At 36.2% G+C, this 26,765-nt stretch overlaps 1 protein-coding gene and 1 long non-coding RNA gene across 32 annotated transcripts in view; one reads left to right on the top strand and one right to left on the bottom strand.

The window, feature by feature from the left end:
• The window catches only part of LOC116759054, a 28,681-nt gene extending 9,446 nt beyond the window's left edge, over nt 1–19,235 (top strand). The window contains exons 2-3 of the long non-coding RNA XR_004351343.1: nt 12,201–12,248; nt 17,091–19,235. This is a non-coding gene — a long non-coding RNA (uncharacterized LOC116759054). The remainder of the gene's footprint in view (nt 1–12,200; nt 12,249–17,090) is intronic.
• Nucleotides 1–26,765, bottom strand: part of HDAC9 (histone deacetylase 9) — an 825,073-nt gene that overhangs the window by 574,380 nt on the left and 223,928 nt on the right. For 7 of the 31 annotated variants that reach the window (XM_032642329.1, XM_032642317.1, XM_032642332.1 and 4 more), the window contains exons 1-2: nt 14,974–15,252; nt 14,680–14,742 (exon numbers count right to left, since the gene is read on the bottom strand). In XM_032642329.1, coding sequence (XP_032498220.1) covers nt 14,680–14,701 — 22 coding nt within the window. In that variant the 5' untranslated portion in view covers nt 14,702–14,742; nt 14,974–15,252. Of the gene's footprint in view, nt 1–14,679; nt 14,828–14,973; nt 15,314–26,765 lie in introns of those variants that run through there. The other 24 variants (XM_032642337.1, XM_032642314.1, XM_032642328.1 and 21 more) reach the window with 14 other exon arrangements.

Below are 26,765 nucleotides of genomic sequence, written 5' to 3'. Positions count from 1 at the left end.
CTCTTGATTAAAATCTGAAGGAAGTGATTTTAAACTAAGGGTGTTGTTTTTATTATGTTTAATCATTAGTTGCCTGAGATTGTTTACACTGTTTTCCTTCTTACAATATACAAGTTAGGTTAAGTTGATACCAAGGCAATTTTTTTTAACATTTTTTGTTCATCTTCAGAAAAGAAAACAAATGAGTGTTTTCAATTTACTGTGTTTATAGCTTTAAAATTATATTCCTTTGGAATTTTGCTTGAACTGATCCTTATTTCTTGGTAATGGTTAATATAAGAATGAGAAACTTCTGAATCCAAGATCAACCAACCTTGATTTGTTCCATCTCAAAATGATTATTACAGCACTTAGAAACTTAACTTGGACTAATGATGAGAAAATACAATTGGCAGCATTTGCAAAGTCACTGAAAGAACATGGGCATGCATTCATTCCCTGTGCTCTACTAAGCTGATTTCAATGGCTAGGTTGCAAAATTTTGTTTTATTATCCAACTCCTTTTTTGGCTCATACTTATATTTTTAACCAACTCAATTAATTTTCTGAGCCTTAATGCCTTTAATTTATCCTAACTTGTGCTGAGTTCAAGCCTAAACCAGGGCAAAAGGACTACCACAAAAAATTATGTGTCTTTTCCCCCACATATGTTATATCTATTCTTTTCATCATTCCTCTCCCACTAAGACATAAATATATTTATTTCATTCTTCTCCTTGAATAGCTCTGTATACAGATTGATTCATTCCATCCATCTGTTTTTCCTTAGTATCTCACTCTGTGAATTCCCTGTTCTGACATTTTACTTCAGATAATTTTTAAAATTACTGATACCTTTGGCATTCAAAATTTGATCAGTAAAGTGTTTACCAAAAAAAATCTTCTTTCATTGCCCCCTTCTCAAAGAACATAGCTAATTAAATAGTGACTGAAGAAATGAAGATGAGTTCTAAATAGCAATGCAAGGTGCAGAACTGTTTCAAATTGATACTGTTGTTAACCCAAAAATCCATTCATTTTTGTCCTTTATCTAAGAAAACTGTCTTTACATAAAAAGTATCACAAAGAGAAAAATAGGATTAAATGTGAAATGGTGTTTGAATAATATAAAAGTACACCTGTAATCATCTGCACAACCAAATTTACTCTTCTCCTTGGATAAAAAAGAGTGCATTTACATTCAGGCATTCTTAAATCAGCTATTTCACACAACATTTTGAAAGCAGACACGTATCTTATGAAATTTCTATTGGTATTATTCACTGAAAAATCAACTCAAGTAAGAATATTCCAAAATTCCCTTTGTTAAGAATAATTGAAACATTTAAAGGTTCATATACATATTGTCGAAGCACTGGGGATCATTCTCGACTTACATTCTGTAATGAATAATTTAAATTTTTGAGTCAAAGTTTCTAACATCCTCAAAAGTCTGTATTTTTCAAATTTACAAATAACTGAGGACTTATTTTCTACATAAAAGAAGGAAACATTTCAAAAAGTCAAAAACAGACTGTGTACAATACCACTGTACTGTTTAATCATTCATTCATTCATTTTAAAATAGTCTCAGGGATCAATTATGAGCTAGGCACTGCAGGGAATAAAAACAGAAGTAAAACATGATCCTTTTCCTCTTGGAGCACATAACTAATTGGGGGGGATGGAGACACAGGTACATAAATAACCACAGTGTAAGACAGAAAATGGGCATGTTCTAAGGGAGTAATAAAGGATTATTGGGGATGGAGAGGAGAGAGAAGACAGAGAGGAGAGAAGAGAGATTAATATTATGACTGGGGAAGTATTGCAGGGGTTTGGGGAAATTTTAGAGATATAGAAACATTTGAACTGGGCTTTGCAAGAGTTAGAATTTCTCCAGTGAATACTAGGTGGAATAAAGCAGAAGGGTATTTCAGAAAAAGGAAATAGCTGATTAAATATATAAACAACAACAACAGATAAACAAGAAATCTAGCTTAAAAACATAGCTGTCAAGTACTCAATAAATATTGATTGAATAAGACAATCCTTGGAGAAAAAAAAGAAGGTAGCTATTAACTATTTTTCACAGCTACACTGTGAATCCAACAACGCATATTGGCCAGGAGTCTGGCTCAGTCCCAGTCTCCTTGAGGCTAGAGAAAAATTGTAGCTGACAGCCTTCCCCTGGCTCTCTCACCTACCCGCTAATAAAGGTTTCCCCATCCCTTCCACAAGGCATGTCAGTGGAGTTTAAAATAGCCTCAGAACACTTCCTGCTCTATTCTAATTGTGCTTTCATTCCATTTGACTTAGACCAATTGGAATGTTGAGGGAAAACCCCATGAGGCATCAAGCATGTGAGATAATGTGTCAGTCCCTCAAAAATGTTTGTGCATTCTCCTATGTGTAACCATCATTGTTCCTTATCCATGAGAGAGCAGAACATGTGGGGAAAACAGCTCCCAGCACACTGCTGTTTCTTCTTTTTTAAAAATAGGTCTATCACCTCCATGAAGTACTTCCTTGCTCAACTATTGCAACAATTTGTCACAAATCTATTCACTAGCCAACACAAGGAAGATTATGTATTCCAAACATTTTATTTGTAAGTTACAGTTCTACAGCCACCTAACAAGGTTGCTATTTGACCCATGATTTCCCTGAATTAAGTACCTGGCATACTATAGATGCTCAATAAACACTGTAATTTATACTGTATTTTATACCCCTTAAAAAATGTGCAATATTGTGTTCATGAGAAAATGTTCTCAGACTTCTCTTCTTCCCTATGAGGACATATTGTTCCCCTTCTTTTTGGCCCCCAGGGAAGAGGAATTATTCACTAAACTACTAGGATGGTTCATACTGCTTGGGTAAGAAGTTTCAGCACAGTTGAGGTAAGAGTTTGAATAGGGGCGAAGATGAATCTTTAGGAAGGAGCAAAGGTAAGGAGTTCTACAAAGTCCTTAATTTCCAGTCAACAGCATTAATCCTAGGAAGAGCTCAGCTGATTCCCCAGTCTCTTTGGAAACTAGAGAGAATCATAGCCAACAGCCTTTCCCTGGGGCTTTCTCATTGACATGCTGATAAAAGTTCCCCCATTCTTCACATAAGGCAAGCGGAAGCTACAATAGCTCCATAATATTTTCTGTTCTTTTCTAACTGTGCTTTCATTCTATTTGACTTCGCCCAAATGCAATGTTGATGGAAAACCTACTTTCATTGGGAAGATGTTCTTCATATCTTAGCATCCTCAAAAGGCTTTACTTGACTACCATAGCTAATACCACCCCTGCTACCAGTCACTTTCTATCCCATTTTTCTATTTTGTTTTCCCTTAGTACTTATTACTATCTGAAGTAGCCTTATCCATCCGTCATTCAATTGAACAGTCTACCATGTGTCTCCTTGTCCTGTTTCATAGGTAGAGCCTCTATTCCTAGAACAGTACCTGGCTCATGGATGACTCTCAAATATTTTTGCGTGAAAAGATGGACAGATGAATGACTGTTTTGCCTCAGCTTCCAAAGCTTCAAACAATTACATCACCCTCCCCAAACCTTCAACCTGCTAATTAAGAGTGGTTGGGATGCAATTGGTTCCTATAATTGCTTCTACTTCCACCCCTCTGAATTTATTTACATCTTGGCTTCTTTGAGAATACACCTGAATTGCTGTGTGTTTCCTGTTTTTGTCCATCGTTTTGCAAATTCTTAATGATCAGTGGATTCCTTATATTGAGCACAAGCACAAAAATATTTATCTTTTAAAAAGATAATATGTTTTTTCAGTAAATAATTGGTAACAAAATTATGAATATTCCTACAGAGCTCTAAATTATTCATTCTAAAGCATTTTGACTAAGGTGTAATATGAAACATACCACTTTAACATTTTCATCATTTAATGATGAGTTAATAATCAGGAAACACGAAATGTAAATTTAACAGATTAAAATCACAATTCTAATTTTAAAGCAAAATAGCAATTACTAAGTTCTGAATTAAGTGCACAGTTTAAGTAAGATAAGAGAACAGTTCTCAAATGTGAAACTGTACATTTTACTGTACATGAAATCTGTTGGGCTCATCAAGAGTTAGGTATACGAAAACAACTAACAGAGGCTTGTATCAACTTTTTAAAAAATATATTAAGATTTTATTTCATCTATTTAAAATCAGTAATGTACATGAATGCATCATAATTATAATCTTTTATAGCTTTATTTTATATATTGCCACAATAAAGCCAGAAGCACAGATGATATATTTTACAGGCATTGTAACGTATTATTAAAAGGCATTTAGGATGTATATTCACCTATTTTTCCACACCTTACAGCCAACCTGTATATTCACTGTACCTAAAACATTGAATTGTCTTTCATAAGCCACCTCTTAAACCCAATCTTCATGGGATTTTAAAAATAATCTATATCTACTAGAGAATTTAATAGAATTTAGACTTACTAGCTTTAAAAATTTCTAATATTTTTCTTAATAACAAGAGTCATTCTTGCAAAGTAAGAAAAGAAAAAAAAAGGTTGTGCGTGTGTGTATGGGTGTATAAAATGCCATTTTCACTGGAAGGGTCAACAGCGAGGAGCCCTGTTTATGAGCCATATTAACACCAAACAGAGAGCTTAGCAATGTCTGTTTCTAAAAATAAACCCTGAGTGTCTCATGTTGTCATCATCAACCAGGGTCTTCTGTGCTCTGTGACAGAAAGCATCAAGGCTGCCTCGCTGCCTTTCCATAAGCATTATACATCACTATCGAAGGCCTCCCCTTTCTGTCAGAGTGGCAGTGATAAAAAGAATTCTGCAATCACCCTAAGCACACATTTAAACATTATTGCCCCTTAAGCAGACAGTTATCATGTTGTTTTGGCAGCAGGAAGGAATCTGTGGTTTCACTTGAATGTTATTCTTCTTTATTTAAACTACTAGAAATAACCCAAAAATGACAGAATGCTCTTTCTATAAATAATCATTCCAGTGTAGAGTTATATTAGGAGGTAACTCAGATGGCATGATAACGCCTAACAAGCTAATCTTAGACCTGCGATGCCATAAGATAGAAATACGGAGCTAAGAATAACTGACCCAAAGGAGTCGGCCTGCTAAAGAGAGCCACAGACATGTGGGCATTTGCAGATTTTAATGCATTTAATGATCTTCTGAAAGCTTCTTTCCCTTAGGAAGGCAATAAATTATGTTGGTCATTAACATGACAATCAATAATGCTTTTACAATGTATTGATTCATAAAGATGGCTTGAGATTCTCAGAGCAAATAGAATTGTAAAAATCAGTTGATGGAAACCAAAGAGTTGGGTCTTGAATAACTGGATTAGCATCTTAATTGGTGAATTTTACGCATAAGCCACCTATAGAACATACAATATTCATCCAAAGAAATAAAATTTAACTCAAGATAAAGAAAAATGTAATATCAAATTGGACACTTCCATCCAATTTTCACCCAAAATTGGACCCAAATTGGACCAACATATATTCAAAATAGGCAGAATCTAAATTTTGTTAAGATCATTCTTTGGTTCAAAAATTTGACATTGCATGTTGAAAGCAAGACTTGAGTGGAGACGCAAACTTTATTAACCTCTCCTTGCCCCTATTTCTAGGTAAAGACCAGGGTGGGTATAATTCAAATACTTTGGTTGAAAGAAACTGAGCCCCACAGTGCTAACATTTGAAAAACAAACTTTCTCCAGCTAAAATACATTAATAATCGTGTTCTTTTGAAGTGGTATAAACCTTATCTTTATGCTTTGTGAGATGTTACTGTGAGCAATGGCAAACTGCATGTGGAATACTGGTTCTGTCCACAGTGTCTGCTCATTACTCCATGTATTATCAATCTCGTGGAATTCTGGAGGTTGCCTAAGCTGGTCTCACCTCGGAATCTTGTTAACTTACTCCAATTTAAATATCAAGCTCTGGAACTGTGAAGTAAGGCTGTTCCAGAAAGCCTTTCAACAGATTTGCTTATGTGGGCTGTAAACATCCCAGGACTAAGAAGTGTACCTAGATGTTTGTCTATAAGTACAGTTGACTCCACATTTTTAGCACCAAACAGGTGTGAAAAACTTTATCCTATGCTAAGTATTTTTCTCTTTGAGAAAAAGTGGCAGGGACATGGTAAACAAGCACAAGTTCATACCTGACCCTGCCAGCTCCTAGCCACGATGACCATCTGTAAGTTCACTGAAACTATGTCCTCATCTGCAAAATATGCTACAACTATTGCATACCTCTTCAAGCTGTGGAGAGTATTAAATGATAAAACAATGCCTGGTACAGAAAAAGCTTGGAAACATTAGCTCATTATATCAATAATAAGAATGACAATGATTTAAAAAAAAAAAAAGGTGAGAATATATAGGTCCAATCACTGACCTCCTAAACTGAGACTAAACAACTGGATCAGAGGGGAATGTGGCAGAAAAACCATAAAAATGTTATCTAATACTGATAATTGTTGTTTCTAATCTAAATGAGTAGTTCCTGATATAAAATCACAGACTCAAAATACATACTTGAATTCTATTTGAAAGCAGATTCAAAAAACATCACAAATAAAACTTAAAATCGAGTTCAATTCACCAACAGCTTTTCTAGTTCACCCTATGTGGGGTTCCCTGAAAACTTTCTGGGTAAACATGTTTCTACTAAAGCAAGAACTCCCAGGCCACAATGTAATTTAATGGAAATTCAGTGAAATTTTCCCAGGTTTCTTTTCTTGCTTGCTTTTAATTTCAAATTTTGAAGAAACTACATGACATTCTCATATTTTAACCGAGTTTGGAAATGTCATGCCTTAGCCACCCACCAAAACTTACCTCGAATAATTGAAAATGACATCCACATGGCTACAATTGTGTCAATACTGCATATAACTTACAAATTGAACATCTCAAACACAAGTGGTAGATCATGAGGGGAAGAAGCAAAAAAGTGAAGTTCTGGGGTATTTCCAACCTTATCAACATGCAAAGAGTTTAATCATAAGTAAATGACTAGTTACACTCTGTGGTTTGGTAAATTTCCTTCTTCCTTAAATGTAGTTTTCATTGGATTTAATTATTGGGTATTTTTAAAACACCATATATAAAAGGCCCATCACTATTGAAAATTTAACATGGAAATAATGAATAGAACTGATATTTCTATAAAACATAAGAATGACTTAGTTTTGTATTTATGGAGCACCTAAACAAAATGTTCTCTGATAACACTTAAAAGTATACTTCGTTTAGTACTGTAAAAACACTTGTTTAAATTAAATTTGTTTTGTGCAACTGACTTAGTGGAAGAAGAAGAGAACTAGTGGGAATAAGGTATTTTCTTGTCCTTTCATATCCCAACTGTCAATCTCCCAAGATTACAAAAGGGAAAACTGTAGTTGTAAGGGCATTTCGCCTCTCAAGCTAATAACCACTAGAACCTCAACTTCCTTTGAAGAATGGGATAGACCATGGCATTGACACACTGTTTTGAAGCACGTGCCAAAATATCTTTGAATTTCATCTAAAGAAGGTTTGTTTTAAAAGTCATTTTCATGGGCTTTTATTCCAATTAAATTGTTTTCAAAGTATTCCAATTCAGGAAAAAAAAATGTTAAAATGTAGTTACAATTCCAGATTGTTAAAATTGTTCATTACTCTGAAAATGTAATAACTGTAACAACATACTGGCAAAGAAACTGCATTCTGAATATTTTAAAGAAAACCCTCCTTAATATACCGAAAAGTTTACATATTATGCCATAAATTTCTGTTAATGTTTTCTGTATCCCTCAAAGCCAACAAGAAATGAATATTTTACTCAAATTTCCAATAAATGCTTGTAATGCACCAGTTCACAATGTTGATTTTCCTCCTTTCTAAAAAAATGACTTGCAACCTAGAGGCATCCAGTCTTCTTCCACAATTAATTTCTATTCAAGACTATTAAAAAATTTTATTGGTGTTTAAATGGATGCATATCTTCATGAAAATGAAGTAACACAATTCAGTTGAAAGAGAAATTACATAGCCCACTTCCTTCACTTATTTGTATTTTGAGAAATTACAAACAAGAAAATTCCAACCATCAACAAACACTGTAGCAAGTACTGTGGTGCCTAGCCAACATCTATTCTGCTCACCCTTTCTTCTTCCTTATAGAAACTAGATTATTAGCTGTAGCCTCCACCCTCCCTGGCTCAGTCATGGTCCTAAGGAGCTATCATAGGGGTCTCATTCTTCTTTTCAATGACTTGCTAATATAGGTGATGCTCTTTTGGTCAATGAGTTATGAAGGAAAACCTGCTAGAGAAATTTTGGGTAAAAAACTTCCTTTCTTAAGAAAACATCCAAGGAAGCAAACTTTTCTCATCTATGTCTCTGGAATTTACCATGCACGTAGACAACGTCTGGAACTGCTACAATCAATTTTAGACTATTGGAGGAAACAGACTTAGGACGATACAAACTCTCAGGCCAGCAGAGAAGAACAGTTTGAAGAACCCGTTGATATTACTGACCCCCCGCTGCTGCCTGAGTACCATGCTATTTCACTAAATGATAAATTCCCTTGTCATTGTTACTTCGAATACGATTTTCTGTTACTCGCGATGGGAGACAACCTAGCTTATATACCTACTACTTACAGTTAATCACTGTTAGCATTTTGGCACAGTAGCTTCATGTGTGGGTAGAAACACTTTAGAAAATATATGCATATTATAAAAATTCATACACAAGGCAAAAACTCATGACAATGGAAACCAAAGCTCCCCTCCGACCACCTCCACACACAGTTTTTCCTGATTTCCTCCTACTTATATATGAATTATTCTGGGAGATTGACAAATAAAATATACTCTTATAAAAGGAGATCATATCACCAAAGTTATTTTTATTTAAAAAACATTAAATTTAAATGAATTTAATAATGAAAAACTGTAACTGAAGGGACTATAAACATACTAAATGCTTCCTTCCTATATGAGGTACTATTTCCAAAAAGATATCTCTAAGATTCCTTCCTATATGAGGTACTATTTCCAAAAAGATATCTCTAAGATTAAATGAAGACACTATTTAGATCTTTTTTTTAACCACGTGTTTCTATTTTAAGCAGCAGGGAGTCTGTCCCTGCTCAGAAAGGAGATGATATTAGCACTTTCACACATCCTTGCATTTCACCTCTCCCCAGTGCCTCATATGGATGAGAGCTTTATGAATATTTTTTCATTGCCCTACTTCATAAAATTTGCTTTCTCTCCTACAAGCACAATCTCATAGTTGTTTAAAAAGGATTCAATTTTTGCCCCATTAACCTTACTATGCTTTCTCTACTTCTGACTGAATTTCATTTTTTGCTTTTGTTTCAAGCTCATTTTTTCATTGAGTGGGTTTCCCTGTCAAGCAGTCTAGGTCATGTTTGAGAATGTCGAACTTGCCTACCTATTTTCTCTATACTTTAATAACATCTGCCCTGGGTGGAACACTGTGTTGTACTTCTTTTTCAGCTTCAGAGATTTTTCTCCATTATCTTCTGGCACTGAGTGCTGGATAAGTTTGATAAAGCTTCTAGAGTTTCACACATTCCCTTCCTCCCCCCTCTCCCTCACTGTAGATCTTTGCCTTACCTGCCTGAACCCCTGAGGAATTATTTATCATTTGAAATTCAATAGCCCAGTTAGGCTGTGTCTCTGTGATGAGCACTTGCAGCAAATTTTCCTAAAAGACAGGAGTTCTTTCAATCTGCAGATTTTTCTTTTTTCCTTTTCACTGAAATAATCTTTCTTCATTTTTACAAAGTGATCTTCTATTTCAACGTTTTGGAATATCAACTTCAAGGACATAAATAATCTTTTTGTTACGCTGTCTTTGTCTTTCTTACTATTGACTTCTCTCCAATTGCTTTAATCCATTTTCCTTTTTCATCCCTGTCTCCAGCCTTTCCTCTTTGTTGGTAAAGATTGTCACTGGTGCCTATTGTTTCCCGCTGTTTCTAATGAGTATTTCTCTTCTATAATCATCATGTTTTCATTCTAAATTTGTTTCCCTAGACCCAAAATATCCTTTTCATCCCATTCTACTGTTTTATCAATATCATCTCATCTCTGAGCTCTTATTTTATGGAATTTATTTTCCTATTTGTGGGGAGCAATTATTAGACAATTCCATGGATTCAGTGAAGTTGATTTTTTTTTTCTTGGTGGGATCTATAAGATTAGTTGGGGAAGGGTATTTCAATGCAAAGAGCTATGGGTCATTTTCCCAATTTAGAGTGTTGCTCTGAAGTCTTCATTTCTCCAGAGACATAGTGTTTGTTCACCTTCCTCCATTTCACCAGTTTCTCTTCCAGAATCCTTTCTACTATTCCTCAGTTACAAGAAAAAACACCACTGCCACCAAAAGCTGAGGATATCCACTCAGTTTGCTTCTCTCCAGATACGGGAACGTTAGTGAGAATTTTCAGGAAGTTGTCCTCTTGTCAGTAAAATTCTAAGGAGGAACAGGATTCAGCCCTGTTAAGTCTCTCTGTTCTGATCAAAGATCCCTGCCTCCCTTTTCCCCTTAACTACCAGTTTCTGAGATATGTTGCATTAGGTCATATCATTTTCTTCGCTCAGTCAGTGCTAAGCATTGTGTATGGGATTGGGGGTGGGTTGCTGGCTTATACTATTTTAGGGTCACTTCATCATCTATCTGTGGTGAGACATTATGTCGTACATTTACAAATTTCTCATCTCCAAAATCAAAACTCGCCACTTTAAATTCAGAACTTGGGCTTATTATATTCTTGTGAGGGGTTTTATTGAATTTTCTTACTTAAAGCACATAGCAACAATTATGCCACCTGTGTCACCCACAGAAAAAGAAAATACTCATTCTTGTCCCCATCCTCAATGGGCCTACTTATATCTAGCTTTTTGATTGCTACGTATCAAATATTTCAATTGATAACAGCCTTGTAAATGAAGATAACCTGAGTTAGAGAACAGCAAAAATAGTAATTATGGGGAATACCAGAAGTGATTCTTGACATGACAGGAGCATTTCACAGACTTACATTTTCATAATTAGATTCTGCTTTCCAAGTAGACACAAATGACTACTGAATCTAAAATGTTCCTTTTCCCTCGACAATACACACCACAGAGATAAAAGATTCTGAAAGGGTAAAGAAACATTTTCCTCAAAAGAAATTCAGAATTTAGATTTAAATGTTTTTCTTTTGTACCCAAAAATAAGAATGCATAGTGAAAACACGACTTTTCCTTATTGTAAATGTATTTTACACTGATGCTGTACAAACTCTAGGAAATTCTTTCATAATAATCATCCCAATATTGTCTGGAAAGCTCTGCTGTCCAACGCATTAAGCAACATGCCTGGCAACAGAACACCCCGAATTCTGCCAGCTACTGCTGAGTGACCTGAGTCAATGTTTGCACATGCTTCAGCTTCTGCCAGTTATCACTTATATTGGCCCACACAGGCCACAAAAGTGGAGACCGACCTGGCAAAATGTGTCACTCGTACCAAATTCCGAGATTCAATATTATAAAGCTTTTGATTAAAAAGATATTAACAGACTACATTGTAGAACCTAATTCTACTTTAGATGTCTAGCCTGACTGGGTCAGTATTAGGAAAAAAATGGAACCATATAAAACACTTGCAATTTAATCGCATATAAAGAGCCCTGAAGAAAAAAGTCATCTAGCTTAATGCACAGTATCCAACACAACTAGAAAAACAAATGGGAACTCTAAAGCAACGACTAACAGCAGAACAAAGCTTTTTAAACAATTAATCTCAAGAAATCTGCTGTTGGGATCTCACTGTTCAATTACATATTCTGCAGCTTCTTTGCCTTTGACTATTAAGAAGACATTTCACAGAAAATACACACATACCCATGCTACTCTGATTTAAAGTCACCATTTACCCAAGGAAAGAATTTAATTCTTATCAGAGCAGGGAAACAAAACAAAAAGCTGATTTATAAGATAACTAAAGAAAATTTATCAAAACTAAAAGTCATTCCCCCATGTGACATGCAATCTAGCTCATCTGGCTCATTCAGCAAGACAGACCTTGGTATTGAAGAGCCAGAAACCCAGATTCATTCATTAAAAATAGCAATAATAACAGTGAGTGCCCACGTTAATGACATGTTACCTTTGAACTTCACAGAAATGTCAAGAGGTAAGCAGGAGGACATCATTATTCTTCAGTTTACAGGTGAGTAACCCAGTTCCACAACTGGCTAGCAGCAGAGCTCTAGCTAGAACACAGAGCTTTCCACTCCTCGAGCGGTGCCCCCTCCACCCTGCACTGCCACAATATATCTTTTTCTCTTTCAGATCCAAAGACTCCAACCATTTCTAAGCCTATCAATCACATCCCTGCCACTGGTCCAAAAGCCAGCTGAACAAGATTTGTAGCTAAATGTGGACAAACACACCCCTAATTTAGCAATTAACTTAAAGGGCCAATCCTATTGATATGGGTCACCAGCATCCCATCACCTCCCCCTTCTCCTGTATCAGTGATACCCAAAGTTCGCTGCATATTAGAATTGCTCAGGATTTTTAAAATCCCAATGTCCAGGATGTTTCTAATACCGTTTAAATCAGAAACTCTAGGGGTGGACCCAGACATCGGTATTTTGTAAAATACTCCTGGTGACGGCACCTTTGAGAGCCACTGTCTCAGCAGTATACAATAAAAACTAGGGGAATTAAATTTAAGGGCATATAATAATATATTAAACAATCAAATGTTACAGGACATGGTGGGAAGAATGCAAATGTTTTTATGTTTCAAATTTTAAAAATAAATAGAACTTGGAGTTTTTCCTTATTTATATCAGACAGGTTTGGGAGTTGATGTCAATTGACATCACTTTTCGTTTAACAGCTGGTGCTTAAATGTTGCTTCCTGTAAAACTGACAATAGCACAGACAGTCTCAAGCGCTTCCCTGCTTGAAAATACTGTTGCTTTGTATAAAAATCATTAAATGTCAGGAAAATGACAATCTCAACTGAAATTGGAGTAAATTTATGTATGATTATCAAAGACGCTGAGAAACAGTGAAGCTTGCAAACACCTGTAGCAAGGTTCAATGCCAGCAGACAGTATCTGCTTGAAAGGCACAGCTTTGTTTCTACCACGTGAAAGAAATAGTAAACTTGTAATACAGAGGTAAGGACTAGAAGGATAAAGTGTAGTACTGAAAAGACATCTAAAATAGTAATTTTTATAGAGTTGGTGGATATTTAAAAAATAAAATGCTAAGTGACCAGTTCCATCAGAGACATTCCGGTTGACCCCTGCGCAAGCTTTTGTCAACTTTACAGCCGCAAAGATAATAAGCCATAATGAAATTCTGGTACGTTTGCTTTCCATAAGCAGGCACTACTAATTAATGTAAGTCCTGTAACTTAAGTGTAAACACACCAAATTACACAAAATTGATATTTTATTCTGATTCATTGAAAAATTGGGGTCAACAGAAGCACCTTAAAATCATCCTAAGTAACCAAGGTTTAAGAAAACTTGCTTCAAACATAGATCCAGAGATGAGAAGGTGTTCAATACTAAAGCAGACATTATGCCTACCTGTGGAATATTTCTTTCCATTCTAGCTCTACCAAGTAGACGCTGCCTTATGCCGCATTCTTTATCATGGAAACCTAGGTGGTGATCTATAATTACGAGTAAGTGCACATAGAAACACAGAAGATGTGAGGGAGAACTTTAAGCCAATTTAGATGGAAGAACTCAGAAGAGAAACAAAACAAAAAGTCCCCCCAAGCTTTAGGAACTAGCTGTAGGGAATAAATATGAAAAGCAACAATTACAAGTATGTGTCATCGCCTGGAGAGTCTGCTCTTTTAACAAACAGAAATTGATGAAGTTGACAAGCTTCATCTTCCATCAGCACAGCTCCTTGAAGGCACAAGCACATACACGGGGAAACTAAAAATCGGAATCTGTTACTGTTATTCTTTAAAACGTTGCACCTGCATATAACACCTTTATATGTGCCTTATGCCCTCGCATCTGCCTGACAATGTAGACTCCCCAAATGTTTTGAAGAAAATTAAAATAACCATCTGCTAATAATAATTTCATCCTTAAGCAGTTTCATTTTGGGCTTAGGAGAAAAAGCCACAATTAAAACTACCTTCAGAACTCCTGTAGCAAACACATTTCAGAAGGTAGGTCTATAAATAGATGTGCTTCTGTAGACACGCTGTAAATATAAAATCATCCAGCTAGAGGAGACTGCAATGTAAGCCGCAGCCCCGACATGAACTTACCTGATTATTTTAAAGTCCCATCAGAATACCCTTACAATCAGTACTCATCTCCTTTTTCTAGTGGCATAGTCAGGCAAAACACCCCCAAGTACATTTTACTTATCTCAGTCCCATCCTTCATCAGAAGCTTAGAGATTTCATTCAGAAGCAGCCTGTCCCTGAGCACACTGAATATTCACAGAAACAGTAATGGAAGGGATCTAAAACCCTCCTAGACGCCAAGAAAATAGCAACATCAACACCAAAAAGCAGCAAACCCTTAACAGAGGTGCTTTCCAGAGCTTCATTTCCCATGTCAACCCCTTCTCACACGTAAAAGGTCTCAGTTATGAAAAAAGGGTCTTACCTGAGCTGATCATACTGTGCATTCTCTGCTGAGCCAAGAGCTGCTCTCGTCCAGCCACCCCATCTGAAGAAAAACACGAGTCAGTCTCATAAATTGTCTGCAGCATACTCCAATCACTCTTACTTCAGCTACTGAAAGATTCATAGCTGCTCAGTGTACGGGCCCCAGGAGTTACCCTGGCTGGTCCTCCCTCCACCCCGAGGAAAAGAAGCAGAGGATCAGCTTCAACAATGGTTTCCTCTCTGTTAACACACACTTTTCAAAAGACCTGGACACTTTTCCCACGTTACCAACCTGTGTACAAAGCAGAAAGGACCGAGTGGATGCTAAGGCTCTCTGGAGTTTAGGCTACACCGGAAACTAAAAGCAGGTGGGAACTAGGAATGTGCTTCGGGGTTATTGCTTTGTCAAAATAAGTAGAAAAATATTAACTCTACCCACGAGAAAAAGAAACCAATTAAACCTGGCTTTTAGTTCCTCAGGCTGCTAGAGTTTCGTTGTGAGAACCGTCAGTCAGTCCTGCAAGTGGCTTCAGCCGGTGCCCTTCTCCTATCTGTTTGTGTGTGTCTCTTCCCCCTCTCTGGTCTCTCTCAGCTCAAGTTGGCTAAAGCTAGTGATAATGCATTTGCATATGAATCAACAACAGCATGGCCCACAGGCACAGAAATAGAACAATGGTCGGCCTGAGCCAAAAATAGGTCAAGCATGGCCGAGTGATTGGAGCCTGCATTAATGCATTTAAAAATACCCCAGCAAACCCAGCTGTCCAGCCTCTATCTTTCAAACCATAATTCTCTATTGCAGGGCCTTAAAAGCAATTAACTCTTTCCTCCCTCCAAGCTTGCTTTTACACACTGTTTCCATACTGGCGATTCGCTTCCAAAGAAAGGAAGGGGAAAAAAAAAATTAAGAATCATAGTTCTAAGAGGGCAAATGCACATACATTTCATTTCATTTTATTTTTGTAGTATGTGTTTTTGGAAGAGAGAGGAGAGAAGTGCAGAGCTCTGTATTGGTTCTAAAATAATACTGGAAGCTTTTGCTCATAATGTGGTTTCTGCCTCACCCACGCTCAGCAATCCTGGTGTTCTATTTTTGTTGCCTGTTTCTCTGGCTACACTGCAGTTGGCTGTAGCACTAGAAGCTTTTCTGCCTTCTAGTTTTAAGACTGACAGGAGATTTAGTAGAGGTAGTTTCAGAAAACAAGCACACCCCAGAATAAAATGTTTATGAAGGACTAGCTTGATTTTTTACTTGCTATTTTTGTAAGGCAATTGTCCTGTTTCACAAATCTTAATGTAATCTTAGTACCACCTATCAATTTTATTGCATTCAGTTTCTATTATATCTAATATATATATATATATGTATATACTACACAGCTTAGACCTAAAAACGTTCCCTCTATTTCAGCCTCTCAGACTAAATTCAATTCACCTGCAAAAGTAAATGTTGATACTTTATTATGGATGGTGCAGAATTACAGATTATATGCACCTGTGGATCAATAAATAAATATGGTCAGTCCCCAACTATGAATGTTCTGCATTCATTTCTACATTGATTGCCTGAAACACAGACCTCACTTTTCTATAGAAATAGCATTTATAATAGTTGATAGATTCCCAGACCAACACACATTGTGGAATTCACCTGTACATGAGCTATATAGTATTTAGTACTAAAAATTCTATGGTCTCTGGTGTACAGTTAACATCATTTCTATCTGAGAAATAAATTCTGCATCACAAATTGGGCTGCTAGCATCTAGCCACTCCCAAGAGCAAACCCCAAAATGAAAAATCCACTGGTCATGGGAGCTCTTCTCCTTTTTCTAAACTAGATCAGCAAGAAAAAATAAAACTCCTAAAGCATTAGTAGCAACAGAAAAGGAAGGGGAAACAGCAGAGCGTTTCAAGGTTCCCAGGATGATCTGGTGAAGGAGGGATCTTGGTCAAGCAGAGTGTGGGGCAGAAGAAAGAGAACACGGAGACAGACTTTTGGTGAAAAGGAGGAAGCATGTTATGTCATTAGGCAGATAACTCACTGCTGAAGAAAATGGCACTGAATTTTCCTACTTTCATAGATTAACTCCTACTTACTGTGCAATTATATTTGAACAGATAAATTATAAGAATTTTTATAAAAAAGTTATTCCAAATTACATTTGACTTAAGCTAAACATGAAAATCTTATGTTCCTGTCAATGGGTAAAACTGTTTAATTCCATCTGCTTTTGCAAGTAAACTTTCACTCAATTAAGAAACTGGTGTATAAAATTACAGGGATGGAAATACTGTGGACCTGGCAATTTATCTCAGAGATTATGTAAGCAACCACAGCATTTTAGACCTGGGAGGAAATTTAGACATTGTCTATCTATAATGATGTCCAAACTCTCTGTCCCCCAGGATGCCAAGGTACCTGGGAGTGGACTCGGTGTTCTCCAGAAGACGTTCTTCCCTGAACCAGGGCAGCTTCATTTTCATCTGTTTACATTTGCGTATGTAAGATTTGTTTTGAATAATGACTTCTTATATTAAGAAAAAAATATGGTGTATGGTGATAGATGGTAACTAGACTTATCATTGCTATCATTTCGTAATGTATAGAAATATCCAATCATTATGTTGTGCACCAGGAACTCACAGTGTTGTAGGTCAATCATACTTCCAAGTCAAATAAACTCATAAAGAAAAAAAGAGATCAGATTTGTGATAACCAGAGGTGAGGGGTAGGGGGATGGGAATTGGATGAAGGTGGTTAAAAAGTATAAAGTTCCAGTTATAAGATAAATAAGTACTAGGAATTTGTAATGTACAACATAATAGTTATATTATTATATAAAACATAATTAATATATGATTAATATAATTAACACTGCTATGTGTTATATGAAAGTTGTTAACAGAGTATATCCCAAGAGTTCTCATCACAAGAAAAAATTTTTTCCTTTTCAATTTATCCTGTACCTATATTAGATGATATATTAGATGAATGCTCACGAAACTTATTGTGGTAGTCATTGATGATGTATGTAAGTCAAATCATTATGCCCTACACCTTAAACATACAGTGCTGTGTGTCAACTATATCTCAGTAAAGCTGAGAAAGGAAAGGAAGGAAAAAAATAACTGAAATCCACTCCCCTAGTACAAATGATCTCCCTATTTTACACATGAAGAAAGTAAAGAGACTTTTTAGAGGGTTATGAAAGATGCAAAAGCACTCATGAATGGAGTTATGACTGAAGAGACTTGCTTAGTTTCAAACAGGTACTCTAGCTAAGTAGGTCTAGCATTCATGTTTTCCAGTCCACCATCTTGTCCCTTACAATGCAAATAATTATCGGAGATATTGAGAATAAATTTTAATATTATCTACTTATGAAAAATAGAATCACTCTTAATTGTCTCAGAGTGGTTTTAAACAGAATATGTAAAACTAGTGATAAACATAAGAGGGACAGCAAAAATCCTAGTACAGATCTTCCTTGACTTAAAATGGGGTTGCTTCCCGATAAATCTCTAAATGAAAAACATCATTAAGTCAAAATGCATTTAATATACCTAACATCATAGCTACCAAACATCATAGCTAATCCTAACCTACTGTAAACATGCTCAGAACACTTACAGAAGCCTACAGGAGGACTAAAGCATCTAACACAAAGCATATTTTATAATAAAGTATTGAATATCTCATGTAATTGAATGCTGTGCTGAAAGTGAAAGACAGAATGGTTTTAAGTGTATCAGTTATCTACCCAGTGATCACCGTGGCAGACTAGGAGCTGTGGCTCACTACTGCTGCCCAGCATCTTCATAGAATATCGAAATTTCAACTGTGGTTTCTCCTGAATGCATATTGTTTTCGCACCATAGTGAAGCTGAAAAATCGTAAATGGAACTGAAACTCTGGGTAATGATTAGCCAAATCCATTTCACCTGCCTGGACTAATCAAGGTGTTTTAAGATTTGCATGTCCTCCAAGAGCAGGTGGTCTACACAATAAGATGTTTGCCTGAGTAGTTTTCCAGGAACTTGGAGTCAGCTGCATGTGGTTTGAGCTGAAGTGGTTAAGACTGGGTAAGACCACGGACTCTTCAAATGGGCATGCCGAGGGCCAGTGAGGTGACCTTTTGAACTTGCAGAGGCCTGTAGCTTTGTTATACCAGCACCTAAAGACAATTCCCGCACCTTTTTCCAATCACCTTTCCCATGCTCCCCACGCTCCCGAGGCTCCCCATGCCTCGCATGCCTCAGACCACCCTGCTTCTTTATTCTTTATCCCATTAATACCCCTAGCCCTTGGCCTTTGAGATTTGTTTTCCTGCCTCCTCGCTGGGCTGCCTTTCGAACAAGCCCTCTCTTTGCTGCAAATCTCCAGTGTTTCAGCGTACTGGCTTGCTGTGAGTCGGGCAGGACGAACTTGGTTGGGTAACTGAACCATTGACACTGGGGACCATCTGCGTTGACGTAATACACATCTCTTGTCGTTTTACATTTAAATCATGCCCTCAATCTACAAAAAATAGTCTCAAAGCTTTAATAATAATAAAAAATAAAATAAAATAAAACTCAAAAGAGTTAGTAATTCTCCATTCTCAGAGGTACCAGGAGAGGGCAATCCACGTAGAACAGTATAAATAATGGGTCTTCTTCATTTTGACCAAGTTATTTAATTTGAGGTTTATTCATATTTCATCCCTGCATTCTTTCAGCATTTTTTGCCATTAGCAGTCTTGTCTTTCAACTCTTGATAATGAAAACTTAGAGTGAAAAGACATTGGACGCTTATCATAAAATAGACACCACTTGTTTCTGGGAGGAAAAGATAGCATTATTAAAACCTACCACCAAGTATATTGATTACGTCTATTATCCAAGAACTTAAATATTAAGAATGTTGAGGTAATGCTTCTCATATCATCTCAACAATGTTGGTAAAGAAATGTGACTAAGTTTCTTTCTAGGTATTTATAAAACCAATTTACTGACAAGGAAAAAAGATAATAAGTTTTATATTATAAGAACAGTAAGAAGCTAATACAAATGTCAGCCTAGAACAGCTGGGCAGTTTTTGAAATTGTAATATAATAAATTTTAATTCAATTAATAAACATTTTGGAAATTGATCTAATTATATTTTACATTTATTTAAATAATAAGTGAAAAAGAATAGGGCAAAAAACCAGGTTCCCAATTTAATAAAAAATGGGAATGGGCATCGAATTCTAATGCAAAATGTCATTCAAGAATAATTATGATAATTCCAATTCTTTTTATGGGTATATAGGCAAAACAAAAAAAATTAAACATTTAAATTCAATTTTAATTAAAATTTAAATTATGGATTAAAAAAACTACATGTCATCAAAATATTTCCACAAATAACATGACTGAAGACTCCACTGGAAAAAAGCAAAGGAGGTAGTAGAACCTAATTTATTCTACCACAATAATACATCCTCTGTTCATCTGTAATCAAGCACAAACTTTTCATGCAGTACCAAAACTTATGGTTCTAGAATCCAGGTGCAGTAAGATTTAAAACTTGTTTGCCTGAAGTACTGAATTGTGCTTTACAAGAAAGCTACAAATTACTCACCAAGAGCTGTTAAGTCCTCCGCTCACTCTTTCTCACTCATGTTGCTGTTGCTCCCATCCTCACATTTCTCAAAGTACTGTCACATCAGTAAAGTTAAACACACTTGCCTGCAGGCAACTGACTTGATTCCTAGATCCCGGAGGAACAGGAAGGAGAGGGAAAGTATAATGTACTAATTTTTACTCTGAACTAAGTAGCTTATTTTTCTGAATTTTTTGTCTCTTATTAAATAGTGGACACTAATTTATGAGTGATTCCTCTGTACCGTAACAACCTAATTGGCTACCAAATGATCTTCAGAAAAGGAAATCTTGCCTGGACCCAAAGGGTCTGCGAAAACACATTAGCAGTGAAATGCCAGGAGACTGTTCCATAAGAAAACAAAACAATAACTTCAACAAACCTCTAGAATTATTTGCCTTGCTCTGATTGAAAATCATTTCTTCTCTAACTCTTCCCTTCAAATTGGATGTGCTGATCCATGATTTATTCTATTTTTAGCAGATTAAGAGCATCAGGATCATCAGGGAACTTGTTAGAAATGCAATTTATTGGGCCAGAACTACTAAATGAAAATCTCTGGTGGGAATCTGAATTTTACAAGCCCTCTCAGTGATTCTGATAAACAGTGAAGTTTGAGAACCAGTAGATAAGACCATTCTTTCCAAAGCAATGATTAGATGGCTAAAGGTATAAATAAATTATCTATTTTGGGTCCAATTTCAAATTAAACATTATTATTACAGAATACTTTTTCAAAATGAAAATAATTAAACTTGCTAATAGACTGAAGAAGACCACTTAATATTCAAGGTATGAAAAGACCATTTTCTCTTTTTAACAGCATCTACTTTGAAATACTGGTTTGTATTTCAAATTGTATAAGCTTGGCTAACCTATGCTATGTTTACCAAACTGTATGTACAAGGTATTTATAACACCACAAACTATTAGTACAAATGTTAGTTTCAAGACAAAAACACTATTTTGGTCTATAGGGCTATGAAAATAAAAATTCTGGGAGAATTCCAATTAAGTAAAATTAGCATTCTAACTTTGCTATTTGGTATGCCTCAAATTTTTAATTTTATATTATACTACAAAGTGTGTTTCATTATTATGTAGCTGTACCTTTAATATTTATCATTTTGGAAATAAATGGGATTCTGATCACCTAAAATTAATAGCCATAGTTAGCATCTGGGTGGATACTACATTTCAGAGCTGTAATAAGACTAATTTCCACATGCTAATAAAAGTATAGCAGACATCAGAAAATAAACCCAGAAACATCATTTCTCGCCACAAAGATCGAGTGGTATTTACCATACCAAACTATTACCTATCACCAAGTTAAATCAAGAGAATGCTGGGATGCTTGCTTCCAAAAATAGCAAGAACATTTTCTTTTAATGTTGCAATTAAATTCTGACTTCAAAATTCGATCTAGTTGGGTGCCAACTACCAAATTTTAGAAATAGCAAGCACCCAAAATATACTGTACTTATTTTTTGACTGATCAAAACTGTTTATAGCAATGGCATATAATTAAAGTACAAACATTTGCAATTGGCTGTATCACTAAGTTCATCAGACATCCCATGGATATGGAATCTTTCCCATTTCAGGACCCTTAAATCAGTGCCAAGAACAAAGAACCATGGCCTCCAAGGCCATTCAGGTTCTGACCACAACATGACTTAGTAACTTGATCCTTTACTTTCTTTTTCAAAATTCACGAACATACAATTTCTTGGTATTACCCACACAAATCTTTCATTCTTCCATGCCTTTGCACATGCTGTTCTTGTAATCCAGAATGCTTTTCCGCTCTTTCCCATCTGGGAAACTCCTTTTCATTTTTCTTTTTTTTTTTTTTTTTTTTTTTTTTTTTTTTTTTGCGTTACGCGGGCCTCTCACTGTTGTGGCCTCTCCCGTTGCGGAGGACAGGCTCCGGACGCGCAGGCTCAGCGGCCATGGCTCACGGGCCCAGCCGCTCCGCGGCATGTGGGATCTTCCCAGACTGGGGCACGAACCCGTGTCCCCTGCATCGGCAGGCGGACTCTCAACCACTGCGCCACCAGGGAAGCCCCATTTTTCTTTTTTTTTTAAATGACCACAGTTAAAGATTTGATGAAAGTTCATAATAATGCAATTGACAAGGAAATTTAGTTATTTCTGAGATATACACTTTAATAACTAGAATTATGACTTATAACATTATACCAGAACATATAAGATTTTTAGAAATTTCATGAAATGTCTGAAACATTTATATTAACATATTTCCATACAAATAACCCAAAGAAAGTTTAGTATTAGTTGTTTTGTTTGTTTGTTTTTTTATACTGCAGGTTCTTATTAGGCATCAATTTTATACACATCAGTGTATACATGTCAATCCCAATTGCCCAATTCAGCACACCACCATCCCCACCTCACAGCGGTTTTCCCCCTTGGTGTCCATATGTGTGTTCTCTACATCTGTGTCTCAACTTCGGCCCTGCAAATCAGTTCATCTGTACCACTTTTCTAGGTTCCACATACATGCGTTAATATATGATATTTGTTTTTCTCTTTCTGAATTTATTCACTCTGTATGACAGTCCTTAGATCCGTCCACGTCTCAACAAATGACTCAATTCCGTTCCTTTTTATGGCTGAGTAATAATCCATTGTACATATGTACCAAAACTTCTTTGTCCATTCGTCTGTCGATGGGCACTTAGGTTGCTTCCGTGACCTGGCTATTGTAAATAGTGCTGCAATGAACATTGGGGTGCATGTGTCTTTTTGAATTATGGTTTTCTCTGGGTATACGCCCAGTAGTGGGATTGCTGGATCATATGGTAATTCTACTTTTAGTTTTTTAAGGAACCACCATATTGTTCTCCATACTGGCTGAATCAATGTACATTCCCACCAACAGTACAAGAAGGTATCCTTTTCTCCACACCCTCTCCAGCATTTGTTGTTTGTAGATTTTCTGACGATACCCATTCTAACTGGTGTAAGGTGATACCTCATTGTAGCTTTGATTTGCATTTCTCTAATAATTAGAGATGTTGAGCAGCTTTTCATGTGCTTCTTGGCCATCTGTATGTCTTCTTTGGAGAAATGTCTATTTAGGTCTTCTGCCCATTTTTCGACTGTCTTCTTTGTTTGTTTAACATTGAGCTGCATGAGGTGTTTATATATTTGGAGATTAATCCTTTGTCCATTGATTCATCTGCAAATATTTTCTCCCATTCTGAGGGTTGTCTTTTCGTCTTGTTTATGGTTTCCTTTGCTGTGCAAAAGCTTTGAAGTTTTATTAGGTCCCATTTGTTTATTTTTGTTTTTATTTCCATTACTCTAGGAGGTGGATCAAAAAAGATCTTGCTGGGATTTATGTCAAAGAGTGTTCTGCCTATGTTTTCCTCTAAGAGTTTTATAGTATCCGGTCTTACATTTAGGTCTCTAATCCATTTTGAGTTTATTTTTGTGTATGGTTTTAGGGAGTGTTCTAATTTCATTCTTTTACATGTCACTGTCCAGTTTTCCCAGCACCACTTATTGAAGAGACTGTCTTTTCTCCATTGTATATTGTTGCCTCCTTTGTCATAGATTAGTTGACCATAGGTACGTGGGTTTATCTCTGGGCTTTCTATCTTGTTCCAATGATCTATGTTTCTGTTTTTGTGCCAGTACCATATTGTCTTGTTTACTGTAGCTTTGTAGTTTAGTCTGAAATCAGGGAGTCTGATTCCTCCAGCTCTGTTTTTTTCCCTCGAGACTGCTTTGGCTATTCGGGGTCTTTTGTGTCTCCATACAAATTTTAAGATGATTTGTTCTAGATCTGTGAAAAATGCCATTGGTCATTTGATAGGGATTGCATTGAATCTGTAGATTGCTTTGGGTAGTATAGTCATTTTCACAATGTTGATTCTTCCAATCCAAGAACATGGAATATCTCTCCATCTGTTGGTATCATCTTTAATTTCTTTCATCAGTGTCTTATAGTTTTCTGCATACAGGTTTTTTGTCCCCCTAGGTAGGATTATTCCTAGGTATTTTATTCTTTTTGTTGCAGTGGTAAATGGGAGTGTTTCCATAATTTCTCTTTCAGATTTTTCATCATTAGTGTATAGGAATGCAAGAGATTTCTGTGCATTAATTTTGTGTCCTGCAACTTTACCAAATTCATTGATTAGCTCTAGTAGTTTTCTGGTGGCATTTTTAGGATTCTCTATGTATAGTATCATGTCATTTGCAAACAGTGACAGTTTTACTTCTTCTTTTCCAATTTGTACATTTTATTTCTTTTTCTTCTCTGATTGCCATGGCTAGGACTTCCAAAACTATGTTTAATAATAGTGGTGAGAGTGGACATCTTTGTCTTGTTCCTGATCTTAGAGGAAATGCTTTCAGTTTTTCCACCATTGAGAATGATGTTTGCTGTGGGTTTGTTGTATATGGCCTTTATTATGTTGAGGTAGGTTCCCTCTATGCCCACTTTCTGGAGAGTTTTTATCATAAGTGGGTGTTGAATTTTATCAAAAGCTTCTTCTGCACCTACTGAGATGATCATATGGTTTTTATTCTTCAATTTGTTAATATGGTGTATCACATTGATTGATTTGCATATAATGAAGAATGCTTATATTGAAGAATCCTTGCATTCCTGGGATAAATCCCACCTGACTGTGGTGTATGATCCTTTTAATGTGTTGTTGGATTCTGTTTGCTAGAATTTTTTTTTTTTTTTTTTGCGGTACGCGGGCCTCTCACTGTTGTGGCCTCACCCATTGCGGAGCACAGGCTCCGGACGCACAGGCTCAGTGGCCATGGCTCACGGGCCCAGCCGCTCCGTGGCATGGGGGATCTTCCCAGACTGGGGTACAAACCCATGTCCCCTGCATCGGCAGGCGGACTTCCAACCACTGCACCACCAGGGAAGCCCCCTGTTTGCTAGTATTTTGTTGAGGATTTTTGCATCTATATTCATCAGTGCTATTGGTCTGTAATTTTCTTTTTTTGTAGTGTCTTTGTCTGGTTTTGGTATCAGGGTGATGGTGGCCTCATAGAATGAGTTTGGGAGTGTTCCTTCCTCTGCAATTTTTTGGAAGACTTTGAGAAGGATGGGTGTTAGCTCTTCTCTAAATGTTTGATAGAATTCACCTGTGAAGCCATCAGGTCCTGGACCTTTGTTTGCTGGAGGATTTTTAATCACAGTTTCAATTTCATTACTTGTGATTGATCAGTTCATATTTTCTGTTTCTTCCTGGTTCAGTCCTGGAAGGTTATACCTTTCTAGGAATTTGCCATTTCTTCCAGGTTGTCCATTTTATTGGCATAGAGTTGCTTGTAGTAGTCTCTTAGGATGCTTTGTATTTTTGCAGTGTCTATTGTAACTTCTCCTTTTCCATTTCTAATTTTATCGATTTGAGTCCTCTCCCTCTTTTTCTTGATGAGTCTGGCTAATGGTTTATTAATTTTGTTTATCTTCTCAAAGAAACAGCTTTTAGTTTTATTGATCTTTGCTATTGTTTTCTTTGTTTCTATTTCATTTATTTCTGCTCTGATCTTTATGATATCTTTCCTTCTACTAACTTTGGGTTTTGTTTGTTCTTCTTTCTCTAGTTCCTTTAGGTGTAAGGTTAGATTGTTTACTTGAGATTTTTCTTGTTTCTTCAGGTAGACTTGTATAGCTATAAACTTCCCTCTTAGAACTGCTTTTGCTGCATCCCATAGGTTTTGGGTCATCGTGTTTTCATTGTTATTTGTCTCTAGGTATTTTTTGATTTCCTCTTTGATTTCTTCAGTGATCTCTTGGTTATTTAGTAAAGTACAGTTTAGCCACCATGTGTTTGTGTTTTTTATGCTTTTTTCTCTGTAATTGATTTCTAATCTCATAGCGTTGTGGTCAGAAAAGATGCTTGATATGATTTCAATTTTCTTAAATTTACTGAGGCTTGATTTGTGACCCAAGATGTGATCTATCCTGGAGAATGTTCCTTGTGCACTTGAGAAGAAAGTGTAATCTGCTGTTTTTGGATGGAATGTCCTATAAATATCAATTAAATCTATCTGGTCTATTGTGTCATTGAAAGCTTCTGTTTCTTTATTAATTTTCTGTTTGGATGATCTGTCCATTGGTGTAAGTGAGGTGTTAAAGTCCCCCACTATTATTGTGTTACTGTCGATTTCTTCTTTGATAGCTGTTAGCAGTTGCCTTATGTATTGAGGTGCTCCTATGTTAGGTGCATATACATTTATAATTGTTATATCTTCTTCTTGGATTGATCCCTTGATCATTATATAGTGTCCTTCCTTGTCTCTCGTAACATTCTTTATTTTAAAGTCTATTTTGTCTGATATGAGTATAGTTACTCTGGGTTTCTTTTGATTTCCATTTGCATGGAATAACTTTTTCCATCCCCTCACTTTCATTCTGTATGTGTCCCTAGGTCTGAAGTGGGTCTCCTGTAGACAGA

The sequence above is a fragment of the Phocoena sinus genome, chromosome 9 (genome assembly GCF_008692025.1).
Source record: "Phocoena sinus isolate mPhoSin1 chromosome 9, mPhoSin1.pri, whole genome shotgun sequence".
NCBI lineage: Eukaryota > Metazoa > Chordata > Mammalia > Artiodactyla > Phocoenidae > Phocoena > Phocoena sinus.
This window is presented reverse-complemented; position numbering and strand designations above follow the sequence as displayed.